The sequence below is a fragment of the Athene cunicularia genome, assembly GCF_003259725.1.
Source record: "Athene cunicularia isolate RWA chromosome 1 unlocalized genomic scaffold, athCun1 chr1_part1, whole genome shotgun sequence".
Classification (NCBI taxonomy): Eukaryota; Metazoa; Chordata; class Aves; order Strigiformes; family Strigidae; genus Athene; species Athene cunicularia.
In genome coordinates, this window is record NW_020799091.1 from 15,744,578 (window position 1) to 15,769,915 (window position 25,338).

Genomic DNA, 25,338 nt, shown 5'->3' on the forward strand with positions numbered 1-25,338 from the left:
ATCGTCTCATTACAGAAATCAAAAGGGTGTTAAAGGGAATAAAGGGGTAAACTTTGTCCTGGATGTTCCCAATCACCATCTTCTTTTTTGTGCTAAGAAAAGGCTTCCAAAAGGATTTGCTCCATAACCTTCCCAAGTACTGAAATCAGGCCGATTGGTCTATATCTCCCTGGATCCTCCTTGTCTTTCTTGATGCTGAGTGTTATGTTTGCCCTTTCCCAGTCATCAAGTACCTTGCCTGATTGCCATAACTGGGAGTCTTTCCCATCTCCATCCCTGCATGCTCAGTTAATGCCTCAATATCTTTCCAGGGCATTCCTTCCCTGCATCCAAGTTCTGTAGGCATTTTTTTTTTGCATTTCAGCAAATGAACTGTTCTTGTGCATTGAGGTTGCCAAAGGGTCCATGAAGATCAACAAGCTTCTTGTGCACGTTTACCCTACAGGCTAGTTGTCCATTGGATCCTGACAAGAAAATCTATGAAGAAGCCAAAATCTGCTCTCCTGAAGTATGAGGTTGTGATTCTACTTATTTGTCTTTCCCACTTCCCTCAGTACTTTGAACTCCAGCATCCAATCATTGTAACCAGGGCTGCCCTCAGCCTTTATAACATAAACTAATTCTTCCTTGTTTGTGAGCAATAGGTCCAGCAGAGTATCCCCTGCCTTGTCAAGTCATCGATCAACTGCATTAAGAAATTGTCTTCAGCACACTCCAAAAATCTCCTGCATTGCTTGTGCTCAGACCTCCTACCCTTCTAGTGGATTCTAGGTTGGCTGGAGTCCCTCATGAGTACCAAGGCCTCCCATTTTGAGGCTTCTTCCAACTGTCTAAAGGCTTCCTCTGCTTTCAGTTCTTGACCAGTCAGTGTGTAGCAGACGTACCATCACACCATCCCTGCTCACCTGTCCTCTGCTCCTGACCCTCATGCTCTGGGCCAGCTTGCTCTGTGAAAAGGCACTGCTGCAACCTCTCTGAGTAGAGCGCAGTTCCTACTCCTCACCTCCCCAGCCTGTCCTTCCTGAAGAGCCTGTGTCCATCTCCTGCAGCACTCCCATCTTCAGAGCCTTTCCACACAAGGATGTCCGCAAACCCACAGGAGGTCCAAGCTTAGTGGCATCATGGGGATGTATAATGCCACCTGTTTGCTCCCCATGCTGCCTGCATCTGGGCACAGACACTTGAGGCAGGCTCCCAGTCATGCTGCTTTCATGAAGCATAAGGGCCTCTTCCATCTTGTTGCTCCCCTGATAGTTCTTCACTGCTTCCCCTTCTCTTCAGAGAATGAAACACCTTCCCTGAGAAGCATAGTTGAAAGCCCTCCTCACAAGGTTGTGAAGCCTGTTAGCAAAGACACCCTCACCTCACTTTGTCAGATGAACGCTGCTCTTGCTCAGCACATGCCCATGGAGACCACAGTTCTGCCAGCAACACCACCCACACAGCCAGGGGCTGCCTTATTACATGTATCTGCTCCAACCAGAGCTTTTCCCCCTCACCAGCAAGACTGAGGAGACACCAACTGGGCACCCACACCCTCTGCCCTTGCACTCAAAGCCGTGCGGTTACTCCTGCCATACTCAAGGTGTCCCTCACTGTATCACTGGTGCCCGCATGGATGGCCAGCAGGGGTCACAGCCCAAGAGGCAAAAATCTTTGACAGTCTCTTTGCAACACGATGTCTGAGCTCTTGGCATGAAGCAAACCTCTGGAGGCAGCAAGGCAGGCTGGCTGATGAGTGCCTCTGTCTCCTCAGCAGAGAGTTTCTGATACCCACCACCCTCCTTTTCTTGAAGCCACTAAGGGTTGAGGCTTAGCTGGCTCTGATGCCTCATCCCAAGGGAGGTCATCTCCCACCTCTTCCCAGGGCACTGTATCTGCTCTGAAACTGCTGAACAATAGGTAGAAAAGAGGCCTTAGTTGTGTTGTCAGAAATAACAAATATCCACCCTCCCTCACCTCAGGAGTTTCCACCCTTGACCCTCAAGGTTTGTCTCTGGTTTTCCCTCCTTCCCTTCAACATGGAGCTCAGGTCCTTGGCTCTGCAGGGCCCCTGAAAAGACCTCTCCATCTCCCCTGATGCATACAGCCTGCTCATTATCTTCTACAGCTCTTCCACCTGTCACCTCAGTGCTGTAACCAGAGCACACTGCTACTGCACCGCAGCAGGCCGCAATCTGACCATGGCAGCCCTGCCATGACAGCCACTGTAACTCTGCCAGCCACCACTGTTTGCACGATGCACTCGTAGAGAAATCTGTCCATCTTGATAGATCTCAGCCTCTCTCCAGTAGTGCAAAACCGGTTCAAGATCTGAAGCTAGAGGAGTAGAAGCTCTTCAAAAGCCTTTTATGACTAACTGGAGAAAAACTTTATGAAGATACCTGTCTAAATTAACTTGAAGTATTTCACACTTTTTAACCCAGACAACTTTCTTTGAAAAAGGATTCCAGTTTAAACACTGTGTACAATTCTTCTTTCTTTTTTTGAGTTTAATTTCCCCTCCTTTCAACTTCATTGCCTCCAGTTTAGGAGACAGAGGGGAGGGGGCTTCCATTTCAATGCCATCCCTTGTTATAAACGTCTTTCCCAAGGCAATCAAACGTAAGCTTTCCAATCTTCTCCGAGGACATACTTTAGCCTATTCCCTAGCCATTTTCTGTTGCCTCTGAAACGTCTTTCATTTGATCGCAACACCTTCAGAAAAAAATGGTAGGAAACTGTAGGCACCCAGAGTGATTCATTTAATCCTACAGTTGGCATCTAATACATGCCTGAGGACTCAGTCTTTAGAAATACCTATTTCTTTCTTTTGTCTAGAAAAGATGTTGAGTGATTGCTTTAGACTTAGACATCTTTTAAATGTTTAAGGACAGTCCAACCCCATCCTGAGGTGACAGAACTGCACAGAGTATCCCAGATGACTCAGTCTAAATTTACATAAATGCAGTTTCAAATTCTCCATCCCATTCCTTTGGCATCCTAAAATAACCAGATGGGATTAGAGAAGAAAAGGACTGTATGGAACAGAGAGGTCCAAGCCAAGAGAGCAGCAAGGTACACAGAGTTTCTCCTTAACCCTAACAAGGCTTCAATGATTTTTCCTGGTAAAAGCTAAGTGGCTCCTAGCTGAGCCTCAAAAGTGCTTCAACAGTCATGCTCTTAAAAACTTGAGTGCTTAAAATTTTAAACATGAAAGTTGAAGCACTGAAAAGCATAATAGGCTCAGCTAGAAACCACTTTGCTTCTATCAGAATTTCTTCAAGGAAGTTCCTTGGGTTAGGGGGCTCCTCCAGACTCTTGTGTCCTGGGGAGCTGCAAAGTCCTTCCTAGAAGAACCCACACTTCTGCGCACAGGGGAGGCAAACTACCACAAACCTCAGCCAAATCAGCACTTTGATGCTGGAAGTTTTACATGCTTCAAATCTGTAGTGTTCAATCACTAAGTCAGCAGATGTGTAAGACTTTAATTGCCAGCTTCACTGCTGGTGATTGTTCATTAATGAAAAACATTTCTTTCATATTTCAGAACCAATTTTAGTCAAGTCTTTGTGCATAGGTGATTACACACGAGTAGGTGTGTACCTGGTCCATCTGGAAGGAAATAAATGGCAAAACAGTCATTTTCACATCCAGTCTGGCTTTTTTTAATATTTACCCCATGATCATGAAAACAGTAGAAAATTGTTCTTTCCCTGTCCTTCTGGTCACCAAAATATTGATGTTAAAGAGGCCATAAACAAAGAATCAAGGCTCCAGCTGAAGACAAATATTTATCACCATTCCCATATGCTAGGAGTGGGGAGATAAGAATTGAAATTGCTGAAACTAGGGAAAAGCAGAACTGAAAAAGAAAAGGAAGGCTTCTTTGGCATCTGACATTTTTCTGATGATGCAGAAAGGAAGTCTCCCTAGCAGGTCCTTGCAGGTCCTGCACATCCAGAATCCCTCCCTGTCCCCTTCCCAACAGCCAAAAAATTGAATGAAAGGGCAGAAACAGAAATCAGAGAAGCAGAGCACCAATGTAAGCAACCATTTGGCAATTTAAAAAAAATAAAATAAAAAATATTTGGAGGTTTAATAGTGCTTTTATAATTAATCAGGAAAATAAATACATATTTACTCTCTAGCTTCTGAACCTTTAGGGTGTACTCTTTTTTTTTTTTTTCTCTGTAAGTGTATGAGTTAAAATGTATTTTTTCTTCATGAAAACCAGCTTCCTGATTCAAGAAGTTTGTATTTCAGATAAAAGCACTAACTGCTTGCAGACCTCCATGACCAGCACCAGAATTGGTATCAAGAGAGGAAGATGAAGAATCCCCAGGAGGGGACTGTTAGGGGATCCAAAGCAGGATGACTGCCAGCTGGAAGCAAAACAAGCTGCCCTGCAGCAGCTCTCGATGATCCGGACAGGACAGGACAAGGGTGCACACCTGAACTCAGTATCACCTGGCACCTAAACTTGCAACCATTCTGCTCCTCAGTTCATGCAAACTGAGATACTCTTCACAGAGAAATACTTCTGCACATCAAAGAAAATGCCTTAATTTAATAAATAACATTGAGACTAAGAATTTTACCCTATAACATTTCATGCTAGTAACAACGCAAACACTCTGAAGAAATAAAGCAGAGCTAAATAATAATTAGAAATTATAACTCCTGCATCTCCAGCTGCCTTTCAACTAGAAGAATCACAGACATTACAGATGGAAATTGCCTATTAGATCATCTAGTCTAACTCCTTGACAATGAAGGATAAATATCTCAGGGTGCTATCCATTATAATACCAGCTGGGATCACTTTGTTCATCTTTGAATTTCACCCATGTCTGGAATGGATAGAAGCTCTGTTCTGTGCTGCAGACAGAATGTATTCAGGAGGTGAGAAAAGAACAGATGATCTATCACTAATACTACCTGTTCATCTTTTAATGCAAATCACATCTACTACATAAAATCATTGGTGCTACTCTAGCAGACAGATAGGAAATGAAAGGCTTTACATGTCTGCCCTTCTCAGGAATTTCTTCTGCTCGGATAGAACAAACCCAATTTCCTCAGTATAACTGGACATAATTTCCTATGTGGAGCTGCAGAGATGCTTGTCCCTTTGAGACCTATAGACAAACCACAGATTTTTTTGGTCTTCATTTTGAAACTTAGTTTAAGAGTTAGCAAGCAGACACATCTAGAAAGAATTTGGATATGAGATGGAATGATTTCTGTCACTCAAAACATTTTATAACAGCCTTTAACATTAGCACAAGAGGTAAAAGGAAAGAGAGGGCTGTTCTCTGTGTTAACATTTTAAGTTTCACCAGGAGTACCCTGGACCACTGTGAAGTGGTAACTGTCTCTGCTCAAGCAGCTGCAAATGAAGGAGATTTACCCACCCTTGATGTAACCATGAGGGCACACTGCTGATTATAGGCATATATTGATGACCATAACGCAGGGGAGAGGCGGAGAAGTGCAAAACACTGAGATCAGTTTTGTGGGATTAACACTGATGCTGCCACGCTCTGGTTTGTCAGCCAGCAGTTGAGCTCTGCCTGTGGGCAGGCCTGATCCCCAGCAGGGATACACTCTCTGCTTCCAGGCAGCAAAGATGCCTGCAATGCATGAATGTTTCCAAGACACATTTTTTTCCAAGCACTGTAGGGAAGTCAAGGTTTCAGCCTGGAACTATACAAACATTATAAAAGCAACTATTACTGTGATTGGTCTAAGCACTGGATGTCAAATATTCAAACTCACCCTAAGCAAAATTTCATCAAGGTCACTACAGTGCTGCAGGCTCTCTGGTTCAGCCAAACTGATTTTTTTGATATATTATTTGCTGAGGCTGATGTTCCCTTGCATGAGATGTTAAACTACTGAACAAGACAAACAAAATACACTGATGCTCAGATTGATAATGTTTTCCAGAATGTTCCTGTTTAAGACACCACTGTTCTGTGTCATGCTATGATACAGCAGATTGACCAGCTACAGACTGCTCGTGTGACCTTGCATATAAATGGCTTTTCTCTCTGTAAATTGAAAGTCTGATTTTATCATACTTACAAAAAAATAATCCTGTTTGCCTGTTGGAATTAGAAGTTAGGAGTTTTTCATGGGATGTGCCTTTCTTCACCATTTCCACAAGCAAGGAAAGTGAAGTCTCACTTCACGCATGTGAAGTGAGGGTTTCCTTCACACCCTCATTCCTGAGAAGGATGTTACTCATGTAAAGTCCATCCAGCCTGGGCTATTAAGTGAGCAAGCTCATCCCACTGTTGATATGGTTATCATTTGACATTACCTTTCTTCATTCAGAAAGACAGGCAGAAGTTATTCCTACCAGATGGGTTAACGTGAGTCATAAGGAGCTTGGAATACTCGTGCAAAATTATTTCAAAATCTCGTGGTTTTTTACCTCACCTGTTAGTGGCAACAACTTGTTATTGCCACTAAAAACAGTCGTTATTCCTTGACAGTAAGTGGTAGAGGTTTATGATGGAGCCAGGCTTGATTTGAGCTGCTATACTGTAACTTCTCTGCCAAAATCCCACCTCCACTCACTGGAAGATTCACTTGCAATTAAGCAATTTGAAGTTACAGCAGTTCTGTGACATAATAGCCTACCTGCTAACCTGAACAACTGTCTTTGGGTTCACTTTTCTCCCACTGTCAGGAAAAAAGGTTGTATACAAGAAGACAACTCTTAAATTCAAACTATTTGGCATCAGCCAGTAGCAGCTTCCTAACTTAAATAGGAAAAAAAATCTTCTTACTTTAACGTACCTACAACTGGGCCTTTAAAGAATAGCAGGAAAAATTCTGAATGAACAAAAAAGTGTATCAATCAGAAGCAATTTTCACTTAATAATGTTTGTAGTTCAAGAGATGTGTTACTTAGGCCATTTAGAAAATAAAATCTTACGGAAATGTAACTCAGTTTAATGCTGTGTCACGCTGTAATTCTCTTTCCAGAAAGATCAGTACAGCACTTGGGGGTACAGTCTCCTCTGAATGCATGCCCAGACACTCTCATCTTCTTTACCATAGTCCATGTCCCTTAGATGGGAGATGAGTATTTGACTTTTCAAATCAGTGACAATTTTTTTATTTTGATTCTATTTTCAGGCTGGTATTGGATACAAGTCAAGATAGAACTGGAGCAAATGTGAAAATTGCTGCAAGGAACTGGAATTCACTAAGATACTAAATGGCATTTCTAACGAATAAAACTGTGTCCACTGGTGCCAGGATATCATTCCCATACAGGAGAGCTCTTAACGGCAGAAAAATTTATGTTGATAATGAATAGCATATAGTATCATCATCTCTAGTTATAATTAATCTAAATTTATGTTATTGTGGGTGTAAAATTCAGCCTTTAAACCAGAACACAACAACAAAGCTGGAATCACAAGAAAAATATATCATTACATTTACTTGTGATGTATACATAATTATTGCAGTTGATTTCTTAAAAACAAGGTCATAAATCAATGTCCCTACTAGGTTCCCAGCATTTTACTATTTATCTCCAAAAACCTGAACTCAGTCCAGTGAGAGGGGAACCTATTTAGTTTTGACAGCAGCTGGATCTAACTCCAAATTTCTCTAGTAGAGTAGGTAAGTAACCAAAGATCCTTTCATGGTGGTTCAGATGAAAGAGGACAGAAAGGACATCTTTGCCCAGTCAGGAACATGATTTAGGAACATGTCAGAGTGGACGGGAGCTGCCTACACAACTACGGGCTCAGCTCTCTGGGCACAACACAGGAACGAAGGCTGTGAGACAGCAAAGGCAGTCGTGGGGCAATCATAATGGAGCACGGCTGGTGACGATCTTGTGAGCTAAAGGAGTCATGGAGCTGAGAGTGTGCAATGCCTGGAGTTTACCATGCTGTGCAGCCACAGCCAGTCCCACAAAACATAATCTTCACATTCAGGTGCTAAGCATGGCCTGGCTGGGCACAGTTCCCCTGACTGGGCTGCGGTGCCCAACTGTGCCCGGCTGCCGGGAGAGCCCCAACCCTCCTGCTGTCAGTGCTCCTGCTTACTCACCAAAATGATACCTCGGGGGCCAAAAACTCCATGTGATGTTCAGTATATGCACGGTTAGTTTGCTGAGTGCAGTTGTGACAAAAGCTGCCTCTTCTTGTATCACTGCTGCTGCCTCCCTACCCAGTGCACCCTGACTTCCCCCAGCATGCTCTGCTCACCCAACAGTACCGTACATATGGAGGTCTGCTCATCCTCCTCATCACCGCATACTTTTCCCAAAAATATGCAGCTGTTTTAGTGGGAGGTAAACCCTATCATCCTAGTTCTGGCTGTTAAAAAAGAGAGGGTTTGGGGTAAGCAAGTTGCAGATGAACAGTGTCCATCCTTCAACCATGCAGGTATGTTGGGAAATGTTTACAAACCCACAGGAATATAAAATCACCCTGTGCTGACTGAGGATCTAGCCCCTATATCCTCTAACAACCACAGGAAAAATCTTTATAAATGTATTTAAGAGAAAAGTTGGAAAATCATGTGTGCTGGAAAGTCCCAGAAGCTGTTCTCTGGGAGCAAGCAGAAGGGGTTGGATTAAATGCTGCAATACAGCAGGGTTCACTTTTTAATTTTTTCCCACAGTTCCACAAAAAGTAGTATTTGTGCAGGTCACACTCATCTAAACTTGATATCAAGATTACAAGTGATACAAAATGCAATAACTTCTTTTCACTGTATTTTAGTATAAAATACCTCAATACTTCATTACTGCATTTTACTCTACAGAATCTCTTTCCGTGGACAGTACGGTTGTACTAACTCCTGAATACATTGCACAGGAGATACTAATATTTTCATACACATTTTTGTGCTACCACTTATAAGACCTACTCTGCTTGCACAGTCCTCTTGCTGCTGTGCCCCATGGACAGCCCTCTGTTCAGCTCCTTCACCCCTTGGATGCTCCTTCCTGATCAGTTCGAGGCTGTCCACATCCCCAGAGCAGCCCTTGGTAGCCCCTGCTACTGCCACACTGAAACATCACCCCAGAGATCTCCCTGCATGCCACAGTAGTACTAAACACACACACAGAGTTTTTCCTCAGTGAAAACACAAAGAAATACTTCACTCAGTATTTCAGTCCTAACCATTGCCGAAGAAAAGCACAAAATTAAGGCTAAGTATAAACATCAGGAACCTGTAGCATCCTTCAACTTTGAAAGTGTTCAGCACTGAGATGGGGACAAAGTGCTGCTACATTCATGTTGGACAGAAAAACATTAAGCCGTTTCAGGCAATATATATAGTATATACGTTCACACATATTTGTGTGTACATAAATATATGTTTATATACTTAACAGAGACCCGTATCTATAGTATCATGGAATGAAGATACAACTACATTTATAGTATAAGTATTAAAGCTTTTTGTTCAGAAAGAACATATGTCAATGCACCCTTAGACTCGTCTTTTAATTTTACAAATAATGGAAATGAGTCACAGTTGACACTAATTTTATAGGCAGCATTGGGGTATTTTACTTCTAATTAAAGTTATTCCTGATTTATATTAGCAGATGTGTAAAAATAATCAAAGTGGTAGACGTATGGTAACTTGACTTGTTGCAAGAAGGCATATATTCAGTATCACAGAACAGATTCTCAACAAGAATGCACCAAAATAACAACACACCTGAACAGTGAATTCTCCGAGTGAAAAATTACAAGACAGGGACCTGACTCTTTTCTTATATTGGGACTGTGGCAACATGACTTTTTAGACTTAATCACAGTAATTTATGCCAAAATGTGTAAGAGGGGAGTGAAGCACTAGTTATGATGCCAAGATAAAAAGGGAAATTTTAAGCAATATGTATCACATACTGAAATTTAAAAAGAACACGTTTTTTCAGCAATAAGGGTTGCTATAATTAACTCCCAAGGAAACCATGGAAGCTGTTGTTTGGGACATCAAAACGAGGCTGGATGAAATTTTTTCATTCTTAAGTGAAATTTCTCTGAGAACAGGAAGGAAAGAGGACTATAAGATCTAACAAAGTTTCCCTCATCTCTTAATTCAAATATTGTGCTTATTTTGAAAACAAATTCATCAAATTAATTCATCAAAGCCATAAAACTGTAATTGTCTTTTATAGTAACTCAATACAGGAGGTAATAGTCGAAGCTGGGAAAATACAAATACTAAGGTTATCTAAAAATACTGCACTCAGCTACATCAGAATACTTTAAATATTTGGGGTAACACATGCTCTAATTATGCCATTGCATTATTATCAAATTAAATAGCTTTTTTTTTTTTTTTTGTACTAAAACAAGACAGGTGACCTGAGAGATCATCTATTAATATCAGCATTACAAGACCAGATTCCCAGTGGAGAGGGAAAAAATCAGTGGGAAAGAAAAGTCTTAACTGGAACTGGATGACTATTAGGTATGTAATGCACTGCTAACTTCTCCCATTAAACAGCTTGTCTACCCCTATTTAGCCAGTTCAAGAAACACTGAACAGAAACGACTATATTAAAACAAAAGCAAACTGAAAGCTGACAACGAGACTCCTAAGTAACTTCCAAAGCTGGATAACAATGAGCAAAAAGACGATCCAATGCCACAATAGCAGATATAGTTGTCTCGCAGACTAAGACAACTTGTTGCAATTAATGTTTTATACCTTACCACGTTAAAATATCTCAGAGACCAAACAAGCGTTCAGTTGCAGCTGAAACTTTAGAAGGAAAATTTAGGGATGGTCACAGAGGCATTCATAGGAGCATAGCACAATCGTAACAGAAAGGCTGGAGAACCTTCTGTTCTACATGAGCCCCTGATTTCAGTCTCACGAAGCAGTACCAGCGTACATTACGGGTTCTACCCAAACTCCCTCCTTATTCTTGCACACGCAATGTTTCATTGATTCTCAACTACAGGTGTAGCTACCCAGATAATCCCAAGTCATGGATTTCAAAGTACACTTGAAAGAAACTGATCTCAGGAATGTCAGTGCATCTGGGAGGCACAGGGAAATCTGCTGCTGAAATATTTCTGAACATAAAGCCGAAACTTTTTTTTTTTTTTTTAACCTTGTTCAGTGCAGAAAAGCCCTATAAATGTAAGAAGTTCGCGTCTTCTGCGTGGTGAAGGAAGAACGGGCATGCCCTGCAGCACACAGATGTAACTTTCTACGAAAAGATGTTGCTACTGCCAGGTAGCGATAAGCACTTTATGATTTTACCTTTTTCCTTCAATTCAGAAAGGGGCTCGGCGGAAACGCTAAACCAGCTGCAGCGGCAGCTGCCCTGTTTGTGCCTCCCGACCCGAATTCCAGCACCGGGGTGCCGAGCCCACCCTGGGCAGTCCTTGGCAGAAAGGCTCCAAGGAAATGTGATCTCACCTGTAGTGGTGCACCCTACCATCAAGGAAGACAGCTTGTCATTACTTTATCTTAGTTCAAACAAAACTTATTTTCAAAAGCGACGATTTTAAGGCAGTTTTTACACTTTGTATTATGACATATTTTACAACCTTATCCTGTTCAATGTCTGAGTGCAGCCTAAACAAGAACCTGCTGCAGAGACTGGGAAGATTTCCACAGGTGTGAAAGAGCTCTTGAGCATGGCCCTAGGCAGCACAAACCGTGTCTCTGCTTTCAGAAGGTGCACAGATCTGTGACTGAGCACACAGCTTTTAACTAGGGCACGACAGCCCTTGACAGGGCATTGCTTTCAGTGTCATCATCCCTGTTTCTCTTGGCTCACCCAGTTTCTATTTCTGTCTGTTTGGGGGTGGGTGGGGGAGTGGGGGTGTTCAGTAGAAATATATACGGAGTAAGAGAAGCAATGAATCTCCTTTCATCTTGCCATGCTTTTTAAATTTCTGGGGCTTGAAGCCTGTGGTTTGAAACGATGTATTGTAAAGCCAGAGTGGTCCATACTATCTTCCGTTGCCTGACTGAATATTGCACTTGAGATGCAGAGGCTCTCTTTTTGCAGTCCTGGTGATGCTGTCAGCAGCCCTAGGACAGGAATCAGACATGACTTCACCTGAAAGTTAAAACACATGAACCTTCAGATCCGTTGTCTTCCTCTGTCTTTCCTCCTCTAGGGAAGAACAATATTCATCGGTACTTGAGTACAGAAAAAGAAGGCCTTTTTCTTCTTCCCTCTAAAAAAATCCTCATTTTAACAGATTCTGTGAGACCTGCTGCACAAGCCCCTGCCTACCTTCAGGCCAAGCTCCTGCCATTGGGGGGATTAAGGAATTAAGGACTCTTGAAGGTGTCCTTTGGTGCTAAACACTATCCCTTGTGCAGGATACTCCATGTTAAGATGTTAACTTTCTTCGCATGCTTCAGTTTCCATTAAACTTACTTCCTTCTCGTAGACCATATCGTACAGCCCTCAGTGAAGCAAATTCCACTTGGTTCCTGGCTGATGCAGTGACAGTGACAACTGGTTAAGAGCCGCATAGTTTAGCGTTGAAAATGCAAATACATATTTATAAGTCTAAACTGCTAAAATACTGAAGTGTCAACTGGTTCCATGTGCAGTACTTCAGCTGTAGGGTAAGCAACTTGCTTGTGGGCATATTTGCATTTTATTCAGCACTACGGAAAAATGGTTTCATGATGACAAGACTGACACTTCTTAAGTCTTCAGTTTCCTCTTTTTTCTTAAAGTTTAAAGTAGCACTTCCCAACGCCACATCATTAGCATTTGACAGCACTCTTGAGTTACCCTTGCACCATTAAAAATTATTTTCCTCATCCTTCTCATGGCCATATTCCTTTCATGTCTTTCATGTGGTGACCCTGAAATGGGAAAGGAAATTCTTTGCTTCAGTGACTATTCCTGAGGTCAGGATTATTATAACTGAATGCATTCATAAACCAAACCGACTCTTCTCAAGAATGTAAAAGACCTTTTCCTTCAGCATCTAGATAGCCAAGTTCAGCACTCAGAGTAAAAAATGCAATTACAGTTTCAAGTCTTCTATTGCTCCAGCTGAAGCAGTGCTTTGGGTAAATCCAGACTCAGTGTTGCTATTCACTGGCTATTCTGCTCAGCTATGACCTTTAAAACTTGTGGAAGCAAGCCTGATACTTGCCTGATCTGGTTACAGAGATGTCAGTAGTCTGCATACTGCAACTTTGTTTGAGAGTCATGATATGAAATACATGGAATTGGATAAGAGGCACCAGCTGGAAAAGTACCAAACACCATCACAAGATGTCTTGAGCTAAATAGAAATGGACAGCAGAAGATCCAAGATGATGCAGGTCCTGGAGGTGAGTCTGGTGAGCCAGCAAGTCATTCAGTCCCTGGTTATTATTCTCACTTTATTCCTCCTGATCCAGATACAACCTTGGCAAAAGCTAAATACCACAGAGGGTTGCTTCATCTGACAGACAAATGCCTGTGACAGCACATAGACATAGACAGTTACAGCACATAAGAGAACAAATGGTTTTCTTTTATACATGTCTCATCAGCCCAAATTTGCAGTTGGCACATTATTGGATGAATAGCAGAAATGTCTGTAAAATGTATAAGGTTCATCAAAATAGTGCATATTTAACTTTTCTATCGTATCACAACAGAGTGCAATGTTTGTGTTCCACATGTATTGCAGACAGTTCAGAGAAAAATATGAGGGTTTGGGGTTTTTTTTTACAATCTCTAATGTATAATTGTTCTTCTGAGAAAATTATTTTGAAGCATACAAATGTTTTATAAATTTTTATCTGTTTTCAAATTTTTGTCTTGGTGCTGGTAAGCAAAATTCACAATACTGAGTTCAGCCCTGACAGAAAATAGATAGTCTTTAATTTCCATTAATTATAATGTGTTACTTTATTGTTATTTATTTGTTATTTTTATCTATTTGTTATTAACTAAGCATTTCTCATCAGACATTATACGCTGGAGTTTTGATGCTGTTATATTTATTTACAAACGCTGTCTTTCTGCAGTTCATAGAGCCTTGGAAGATTAAAATAACAAAAACAACTTCATCATCGTGCATTGAATTGTCCTATCTGCATTTGTTGAGAAAACGTTAGTTGCAGAGCTGCCAGAAGAAACTATCTGAATTAATCCCACTTAGGGATTAGTCACATGTATCACATACATCACATATATATCTCATATCTTTTCACCTATTACATTATATGACTTTTTATAATGATCTTTTTATAGTACTACTGAACCTATAAGTACTTAATTTTTCCTTTAACAGAAAAGATTGTTGTCCCGGGATCAATGTCTCCCACAGAGAAAGTAAACATCTGTTTTGCAAAGCATTTCTAAAGCAGCAGGAGACCATTATCCTGTGACAACATTCTATTACAATTACTTTATTGCAGTCAGGCAAAATGAGTGATGTGTAGCAAATTTATTCTTTTTTCACATTCTGCCAAACCTTCCTGTTCGTTATCCAATGACTTCCATCTGGAGTATTGCCTGGAAGGATGGCTGGGGCATTCTGCCATTTGTCATTAATGAACTGTTGAATTACAATTGGCTTAAAGAACAGATCAATTTTATGTTTCAACTACTCGGAAATAAAGTTTATGTGCAAGATGCAGCAGATTCTCATTGGCCAAAGTTGATGTTCTGGTAATCAGGTTATGTTTGAGTCCATCATGTTGCACAGTGTGTTGCTGAAGGAATGATGAATCTGGTTTGCACTGCAAGATGAGATACTACATAATGAAGGCAGAAGAATCCAGGTCCTAATGCTAATAAAATGTCTTTAATCTGTGACCCTCAGCACACTTTTAAGTGTTGTTATCATGGATGAGAAAAGCAAAGCACCAATGACTGATACCATGAGTCTCACATTATGCAGCTGATCAATAGCAGAATCAAGAGTTCTTTGTTGCCTAATCTAACTTCAAGACAACTTTATTCAGAATCAATTGGCTTGAGACATGAATGGCCAGCATCAGATCCATTTGTAATTTCAATTATTTCACTATACTTGTTTGCCAAAGAAGGATCAAAACAAGATGTCAAGGCTGTAGAAGGACATATGTTATATTGACATCATCACCGTTTCACAAAAAAATGATGGAGGAAGCTGCCGAGGGAGTGAAAAAAATACGAATTCCCAAATAACAGGGCTTTGACTGAGATGCCTAAGTAAAACTGAGATTGCAAATCTCAGGGAGAACTTCTGATGGCATATAGCCTCAACTAAATGTCTCAAAGGAACACACAGCTGGCTAAACATTCAGACTTAAAAATTTATAAATTGCAAAAGAAAAAATACAGCATAGCACTCAAACGTCTCATTTCCATTAGCCTCGCACAGAAAGACAGATTTACTGAATTCAGCACCAGGTGATGTAAACTGAACCTTTTCTCGATCAGCATTTATTCTGTGTCCTATTTTACCCTGAGGGCAGCAGGTAACAGATGCCACATGAATTCTGGCTCAGAGTTACTTATAAGCTTCATCCAATTTAATTTAAAACACCAAAACAAGAAGATGCTGATAGGCATCTTATATGGTCTAGAGCTACCTTACCCCAGCACTCCTTGCAGCTTAGTCAAGTCACTATTTACAGAAGAACAGCTCCCTACAGAAGGCACTTTGTTTTCACTCTTGCAACCATATTTATCTCAGGTAGACTTCCTGCTACAAGCGTTTTTTCCAAGGTTATGGATGTCATCAATCAGGCTAATCCAAAGAAAATAAAGTGGTAGATACATATAAGATTGAAGTAAATTTGCTTTCAAGCACCCTCTATATCATAGTGGGAGTTCAAAGAGACATTTCTCTAGATTTCTGGAGCATTTCCCTGCACTCTTCATACCCCACGGGAATCCAGAATGGCAAGGAGTTTAGGAGCTTCTCATGTCCTGAACAGAAGCTAAATTAAACCAGGACCCCCACATTTTCTCAAACGGCTGCTAGGACTGCCTCATCTCCTGAGGGAAGGCAGAGCTGATGCCCAAGAAGTAGGGTGCCTCTCATGTCCCAGTGCTTTGGCTTGTTTGTAGGAATTCCCCTTGGCGGTCTCTCACACAGCACATATTTTCCAGACAGCACTGTGGTGTTCACTGGGCTAGGGATGGGGCAGGAGTCATCAGAGCAGCTCTGGGAGCAAAGGCAAAGAATTAGCAGGTAGGTCCTGAGAAAATTAGGGCAGTCACAAAGTACTAACCAGGTTTCACCAGGCTTGAACCCAACCTGATGGAAGAGTAGTTTACCAAGGCAAGTAGTGCTGCACAGCATCTGGGAGATGACCAGCCTGCATCAGAGCTTGTGCGAGGAGGGTTTTCTGGACTAGCCTATCCAGGACTCGTCTGGGAGCATGACAGCAGGTTCTACCAAAGGAAGCCAAGCCAGTGTACGTAGTACATAGTGTTGTACTGCATCTTCTTTAGTGTCATCTGAGCAATATGGTCCTTTTCACAAATGTTACACTTCTATTGCAGTTCATCTCTTCACAAATTGACTCCTTCTACCAGATGTTTTCCAATTTAAAAATTCTGAAATGTAGATCATTGTTGTTAATGTCCTCTCACCAGCTGGCCTAAGATTAACTCACACTGGCATCTTGCCTGATGAGATTACCTTGTTCTCTTTTATCTTAATGACAGGAAATCACACAATATTTTACCCAGACTTGTTTAAAACTGAGACCTCACATTGTGTAATGAGTGAGAACACTTTCTCTTGGAAGATTCTTTGCATCCTATAGTGGATGAACTGATTAACAAATTGTCTGCAATGACTTGCTTTCATGAAGCATAAAAAGGAATAAAGATGTTTTACTTATATATAGTTTCAGCAACAAGAGGGAGAGAGAGACAAGGAGAGGGAGTGTGCTCATACCTATAGATGTAGATAATAAGAAACCATTAAGATATTACCAGAGCAAATATAAATTATCTACAGTATCTACCTACAGGATATTATTCACTGAACTTAAGAGTCAGGCAAAATGTTGTCCAAATTGAAGATCCTTTTGAGCTTCTAGATAAAGTCTATTGCAATAAAATCTACTCTATTTCACCCAGAGATAGAAAATGTTCCTGTTGTGAAAGCAATTTCTGCAAGCAGGAAAATGTGATGTACATAGCTCCTTACAACACTGTTATGACTGTCTTGGCCTTTTTCACTGGATGTATCTTCAAAGTGAACTTCGGTCCATCTCTCCTTAGTAGTGCATAGCAGTTTTAAGTACTTAGAAGCATTCAGGAACCTTTCCAGATGTCCAGCTAGCCTGCTGATGTTGTGAATACTTGTGTAGAAAGTATCCTAGTATTCTAGAGAATTTTTTACAGGAGTTGCAAAATACGGTGACAAGTTTTAGCATCAGTTCAGAACCCACTTTTCTGTTCCTTCCATTCTTCTCTTGAATCTTTAGTCCTTGAAAACAGAATTGCTCTTTTTACCTCATTCCTCACTTCCACTTGGCTCCTTAGAACAAGGCTACAGCTAAATACCAAGGTAAATTATTTTCCTGTCATTTAGTTCCTGTCACTTTGTTTTGGTGAAGGAATACAACTTTCAAATATAAGCACTTGTGCTACTCAGAGCACTGTCACTCTTGCTGATGTTACTTAGCATCAGGATACCACAATTTCCTATTCCAAGGTTTCTTGTCTTCTTTGAAAAACAGATCATTGGTTTCCAGAGGAATATTTTTATGCAGAGAGTAGTGTGAATACTAATAGGAAAGCTGTGCACAGAGAGTGTTTAAATAAATATATTTTATAATGGTAACACAACTGGAAATAAATATACATACATACATATATATATATATATGTAATTTCAGCTTCAGAATTTGAGTTCAACCCTGTCTAAAATGTTCTGTTAGGGATGAGAAGGGGAAGGAGACAAAGAAAAAAAAGGAAATATAGATAGAAAAGTCTAATCCTTTCCTCTATGAAAAGCTCCTAATTGATCCTCAAGTCCTCTTTCACATTAACATGTATTACACAAAAATGTCTGTCAAAGATAGGTTACTGTGAGGGAATCACACATCTGGGGAGGTTTGAAAAGTGTTTGCCATAACATCAGTATTTCACTTTTGTAGCATATTTCATTCCAAACTTCTCAACACAATTTGCAGGCAATTATAGAGCAAATGCCTGTAATGTGAATAAGCTTGAACAAACAATCACAGTTTCATGGTGTATGTAAATGTACTGTGGGCCAAATTCAGTAGTTTTCATCCTTACTGATACTAGCTGGCGTGTTCAGCACCTTGCAAGAGATCCTCAGGACTTCTCTGAATCAGGCCCTGGGTGAATCAGTCTCAAAATGTTCTGCGAGAAAAAAAAAAATCCACAGGCGAAGTACATACTGCTATAATAGGAATTTAACTGCTTGTAGCAGTGCAAAAATAAATTCTAGATACCAAAAACATTTGCTGCTAAAGGAATAATGTTTTAAAAAACTGGTCTTTTTAGATAAATAAAACAGATGTGCAAAGCATTTTTACAGAGAAGTACCATTAAGAGCCTGAAACAATGGAAGTGAATCTTAAGAGAATGGTATTTAGCATCTTGCAATTAAAGCCAATAGGCAAACTAGAATATAGAGAAATATTCCACTAGATTTGTGGAATATTTCTCTTAAAAAGTCAAGGCAGATCTAAGCTATCACTGCAGTGGTGCAGCCAAGTGCCTGGTTTGCAAAGACAGTGAACACTGCTGTTCAGATTACCCACTACTGAAGTTTTCTGTAGTAACAGTTTTTTGCTTCATTCTTCAATAATAAGATTCAGCTAAAGCTAAACCACAGAAGTGAAAAATACCTTCTGTAAAGCAATGAGAATTTGATTCTAAAGAAGTGAAAGTGCTAATATACTTGGCTTGAACTATTTTTTGTACTAATCTGTGCACAATACAATGTTCCTGTAAAATATCATGCCGTTTTTACCATGAAATTAAATGTATGCCTGCTGTATCATCTCAAATTGACCGCACTGTTTTTTCTTCATGCACGTGGTTTGTCTTCAAATAGTGTCATATTTTCCATCCACTGACAATAGCTTTACATGACTCGACATGAAAAAAGTGTCAAAAATGTTAAAAAGCAATTTCTTTGTTGGTTGGATGCAAACACAATGGAATGCAAATGCGTCATAGCACAAAGAAACAGGTTAACATTGAAAACATCCATACTACCTCAAATGCTGAACACTTCCACAGATTTTGAGAAGCACTTTGAACTTATTGCAAGTGAAAAGTAGAAAAAAGCTCATGATGTTGCAGTGTTAACCTATGCAGTTCATCATATAGCAGTAATTATTTTTTGTTTACTGCAAAAGCATTAAAATGGCTTAATGCAAACAAAATTTGAAAATATAAAAAATATGAAATTGCACTAAGGCAAATTGTAGGGCATGAATAAGAAACACTGATCTTATTGCCAAAGTTCCTAAATAAACAATTTTTTCAGGAAATTTGGCAAATAAGTAAGGAAAGTACTATGCTACTAACTGAGATATCTTCATCCCTGTCCACTGCTGACAGTGCTTCTTAAGTATTTCAAGTTTCAAAATTGTTTCTTCTCCTTCTTTCCCATCCTTTCCTTAAAAAAAAAAAAAAAAAAAGTCAGCATATAGCTGATTAAATATTGAAAACAGTAAAGTTTCTATTCAGGCAGACTCATATAAGTGTACAGATAAATAAAACAGAAACAAAAGATCTTATTCGTCTACTAGTAAGTCACTAGTACCTGTTATTATCAAGCAAAGCAATTTCATAATTTGAACACTTGAGACATATCTGGGAAGAGAAGAATTTTCAGAGTTAACTGGGTTTTAAATGCTATGAAAGGTCTTGTGAGGGGTCTCTGTGCTGAGCAAAGTTTTAGCTTTGGTAGAACAGAAATATAGGTGTTAGAGGCAGGCAGAGAGACAGATTTGCTGTTGCAAAGGGCAAATTAGAAATGGATAGGTAAAGGGTTCAAATATAGATATATGACTTATCAAAGCAGAAATTTATGCCAATTAAAACTTGCCAATTTCGTGTTGAATTCTCATGTCTTCTTTGGATTTTATTGGAAGTCGACAGACTCTAATTTTGCATGAAATGAGAAATCACTCTGAGGAAATCTCTACTTCCTGTGAACAACCCATCATCTTTCATGGGCCCGACCAGAAGTTGAGTAGTTTTTTATAATTCCACTCTCCTATGAGGACAGGCTGAGAGAGGGGCTTGTTCAGCCTGGAAAGGAGAAAGCTCCGGGGAGACCTCATAGTGGCCTTCCAGTACTTGAAGGGCGCCTACAAGAAGGCTGAGGAGGGACTTTTTACAAGGGGCTGTAATGATAGGATGAGGGGTAGTAGTTGGAAGCTGAGGGAGCGGAGATTTAGACTAAATATAAGGAAGAAGTTTTTTACTGTGAGGGTGGTGAGACACTGGAACAGATTGCCCAAGAAGGTATTGAATGCTCCATCCCTGGAAGTGTTCAGAGCCAGGTTGGATGGAGGCTTGAGCAACATGATCTAGTGGAAGGTGTCCCTGCCCATGGCAGGGGGGTTGGAACTAGATGATCTTTGAGGTCCCTTCCAACCCAAACCATTCTATGATTAAAAATTTTAACAGTATGAAACTTAACTTTGCTAGCAAATTCTGGGAAAGAATTGGGTCACAGTAAACTTCGATCAACATTACAACTCTTACACTGTTCCTTAATTTTCTTTGACTTAAAAAGGAAATTTGTCTTAGAAAGGGCCACAAGATTTGTGTTCTTCATTTCTTCTTCTGAAGTCTTTTGGGGTTTTTTTACTGTTGAGAGAGCAACGTGCATAATGCATGCATAAGACTGTACACTGAAGACAATGCTAATAATAGAATTTTATTATTTTAAGGGACTGGAATTTATGAGGTTTGAGTGCTTTTTTTCTGGGTAAGAAAACAAAGATGACTAACAGAAGGAAAATCAGGCTCTACTGGGAAAAGCTGAACCATAAACATGAAAGCAACAGGATTTTAAAAGGTGAGGTGATAAGCATCTTAATGCTATGGAGGTTTTGCATAATCTTGGTGGAAATTAGAAGAGGAACAAGCCACTATGCTTGCAAGAAAAAAATTAGAGGCAGCAATATTAATCTTCAGTTCTGGAGAAGTGAGTAGAATTGGTGAATAGAGGAGATCCCACTCCCAAAATGTCAGGGACCACCACTGCTCACCTCAGCACCCGCAGCCCAGGGCTGGTGATACAGTTTGGAGCAGGAGAGGTAGGACTGTTCCTGTTTCGTGGGGGTTCCTGGGATGCAAGCCCAGCCATGCCTGCCCCAGAACCTTCCAGCACCTTCCACCTGCCGACTCAGTGCCCTTACAGGTGCTGCAGCCCCAGATGTCCCACTGGAGGGTTCACACTGCCAGGCTCAGTGCAGCAGAGAGAAAGGAGGGATAGCACTGCAACCCTGGGGGAGGTAGGGAAAACATCAGGACTTCTGCCCATCCCTGCCCAGCAGCTTTTCTGCTTTTAGCTTTGTGGCTATCAGATGATTTCACACCCTGGACACTGTACACCTACCTCTCCCAGGAGGTCTGCCCACCCGTGTGAGACCCCTGGCTTTCATGGCCTGTATATATGATCCTATAGTGATTGCATTACTAATTTCAAAAGAAAATAAGATCACCTTTTCAGGCCTCATCTTTCCTTCTGAGAAGAGAAAGAGATTGAAAGTTACATTAGTAAAATGGCCCTGTGCTGTCTGGGGAAGCTGTGGCACAACCTCATTATCCTATGAAGTACATTCTCACTAAATTGTCTTCCCTCTACTGTGTCCTCTGCCCTCTCTTATTTAGCACACAGACAGGAGTCCTCAGCAGAGAGGAAGTGGACAGCACAAGGCATGATATGTCCCATACCCATAGAATTTGAAAACATGTCTCCTCTAAGAAGAGACCAGCTAAAATCTAGGTCCAGAGTCAACTTTCAGGGGTTTCAGCAAGGCGAGGATGTAATCTCATCAGCCAGATCAACAAAGGGCAAATGAAGAAACATACCAACTACAGCAACTGTAAAAACACGAGTTAAATGTGATGTTCTGCAACTGATAATATTGACATTATCAAGCAAACACACCAAGCAGCTCTTCCCTGGAATATATTTCCCTGAATGCAGCTCATTTAGCGTAATGTACAGGACTCATTCAGGTTCTGAACGCTTTAAGCTTTTATTTTACAATGCATATTTCCATTTGCCCTGACTGTGAAGATAACCTTGAAACCTGACCAACACAGGAGTTCCAAGAGTTATGAACTCCCCTGCTTCCCATTGCTCTTACTGGCATACTACCTTCAAAGTCTTAATAATATTTTAAGGACTTGCATCAATTATTTTATTGAAAGCAATTCTAGGAAATAAAATAAGAAAGGACTAGAAATTGCTGCAAAGGAAGAGACATAGAAAGACAGAGAAGAGGAAAGAGAAAAAGAAAACAAGAATAAAGAAGGCAGGGATGAAATGGGCAGAAACAGAGCAGTCCCTGGTGTGAGCATATTGCCCCAAAATCACCCATTACTATAGTGTAAGGGTCCGAGCCAGTAATAGGTAAAGGAAAAATCTAAGCATCCACCGATTCCTTTGGCCAAAACCAAAAACCTAAAATGTAGACATTTACCTTACAGCTAGTACCTACACTGCCCTTTACAGTCAATGCACAGAAATAGGCTCTTTCGGGGTAAGGGGGGATTGTTTCATCCTAAAATAGATGGCTACAAATAGGTCAAGTGAATCACTTCTTGAAAATACCTACTTCCCTCGATTGACTCTGACAGGAACCTAGGGTGACTCGTTTTATTGTAAATGAATCATGGAATACCAGGTTGGAAGAGACCTCCAGGATCATCTGGTCCAACCTTTATTATGATTATACCATAGATACCTGTAATTAGATGAGTTGATCCTACTCCCAACTACTATGCAAAGACAAAATATTTCTCTTCATCTTTGTATGCATCCCTCATGAAGGCAGTGCAAACTCCTCTGTGGATTCTTATTGCAGCTCACAGACTGAATTTTGATCCCCTCCACCAAATAGATTATATTTAGTATGTTTATTGGGTAATGCAAAGTTATATTTACTGCAGTCAGGTACTAAATTAGACCCTGAAAGATGAGTATAATGCCTGAGAACATGTTATAGATCAATGCAAATAAAACTACCAGAGCCTCCATAATTCACCTGTAATGAGTTTAATGTAAGCACTACAAAGGCACAGAATTATTGTGGTCGATATTGAGAGAGGACAAGATTTGGGGAACAATCCTATTTAAATTCTTTATGTCAGTGAAAACAATGACATTTTATAAGAATACCAAGTGTTGAAAAATATTTTGACCATTGATAGATGTTGCATTTTAACAGCAACACTCAAATACAGAGGCTGATGAACAGTACAAAAGGGAAGGCTGCCACGGTGTTTCCATGCTCAGCTACAGTTTATACTTACTGAGGTGTCAGGTACTCAAGCAGCAGCGACCCCACTGTTTTCTAGTTCTAACAGGTTCTGAGAAAAATAAGTTTTGTTTAAATATTACCCATTGGTAATGACAATACTGCCCATTGTTTCAAGCAGATCAGAAACTGATCTGAGACTGCTTTGTCATTAGATAATAACTGGAGGGAAGCAGCATCTTTGGAGCAAAATACCACTGTCACCATTTAGCCTCGCCAGCCCAAGGTCCATACAGCTTGTTCTGGAAAGGTGGCAAAAAAGAGCTCTCGAGGAGTCTGAGACCTACATATCATGTTGCTGCTGCTGCCCCTCACAGCTACCCAGGGCAGGTGGGCAGGAGGATGGTTAGTCACCAGGAGCTGCACTCAGCCAGACTCCCACTGTGGTGCAGGCACTGGGGACACTGGGAACAGCCAGCTGAGGCTGGGATAGTCCCCAGCCCTGTGACCGCCACCACAGCCTAGCAAAACAGATTGTTCTTCAGTGTCCCATCGTCTTTCTCTTCTCACTCTGGAGTGGAGGTGCTCTTTTCTAGGTTTTCTCCTAAGCTGAGGAAAAGCCATTTATTCTTTTGTCCTAGTGATGCAGGGTATATCAGGTGATATTGGGTAAGGATACAAGCAAAGGACTGATACACGGTAACGAGCTGAAAGGGACAGATGGCCCTGGTGAGCCAAATCCCAATTTGAGGGGGAACAGTGGGGGGGTGTAGGGCAGGGCACATGCCTGGGAGGAGACAGGGAAGTCTCCCCCCTCGCACTCCTCTCCCTAATTCTCTGACCATGGAGAGACATCATAGGCTTGGTGCCACCTTGGGATGGCCTAGCAGGATCCCCTCCCAAGGGGCATGAACCCTCCGAGATCCACCATCCCATGACCTGGACTTGCCTGGCTATGGGAAAAGCCACATTTTTCCAAACATCTGCAGTATCTCCCTGCCCCCCTTCAGCAAACCTCACCCCCTAAGACAGGGGATTGTACAGCAGGCAGGCACACGGGCCAGACCTTTTCACCTGTGAAGTGAGCAGGCACAGGGCTCAGCTGGCACCGCCTTGCCGGGTCTCCCAGACAGATTCATCTGAGCAGGCAGAGGGTGAGGACCTGGAATGGTTGAAGATTTAACAGCCACTCATCTCTCTGTGGATTAACTGTCAAGCCTGTCCACATGGGGCTGTGATGTGGGGCTTTGGAGCAGACAAACAACATCTAAGCCTGCCTGGAGGTACCCATGACTTCTCTGGAATATTTCACAAAAGCAGTCAGGCATGCCTCAGACACCCAGGGAGAAGAGGGTGTTTCTCAGGAGTACAGACCCCCTAAGATGAGAAAGAGCTATTTTTTTGTTTTATCCTAGTGACGTAGGTTGTATCAGGTAATGTCAGGTAAGGATACAAGCAAAGGACCGGCAGACAAAGAAAGGGAAAAAAAGAGTGCTCCTTTCCCCTTTCTTCAGCACAGGTAGATGCCAGCAGCCTTGCCGAGGTGCTGCGTCAGGAAACAGCCTTTATCCTTGGCTCATGTTGATCTTCCTGCCAAGTATTTCCCTGCACACAAAGGAGCCCTTTGGAGACACACAAAAAAGGGAAAAACAGCTAAAGCAGCAGCTTGGTTCTGCAACAGCCTTCATGTCAGTGGGAACAAGGGAATACTTGCAGACAAGGGAAGGCAGGGTTTGTGAGCAACAGGACAAAATCTGACGATGGGAGTATTTGGCTGCATGACAAATTGTGTAAGATTAAATCAATGGAGATGGGTGGCAGGAGGGGAAAAAGAGAGTAAGGATCCCCAGGAAACAGAAGTGCTATCCCTCAGGAGGAAAGAAGAGTCTTACTTTTCAAACCAGTGGCAGGGAAGAATCAGAAACAAATCCACAGCCACTG

The 25,338-nt window shown here is 41.2% G+C and overlaps 1 protein-coding gene across 1 annotated transcript in view; it reads right to left on the bottom strand.

Moving 5' to 3' along the window:
* Nucleotides 1–12,403, bottom strand: part of GUCY1A2 (guanylate cyclase 1 soluble subunit alpha 2) — a 177,551-nt gene extending 165,148 nt beyond the window's left edge. Inside the window, exon 1 of the mRNA XM_026856787.1 lies at nucleotides 12,386–12,403. Coding sequence (XP_026712588.1) covers nucleotides 12,386–12,403 — 18 coding nt within the window. The remainder of the gene's footprint in view (nucleotides 1–12,385) is intronic.
* Nucleotides 12,404–25,338: the final 12,935 nt, after the last annotated feature.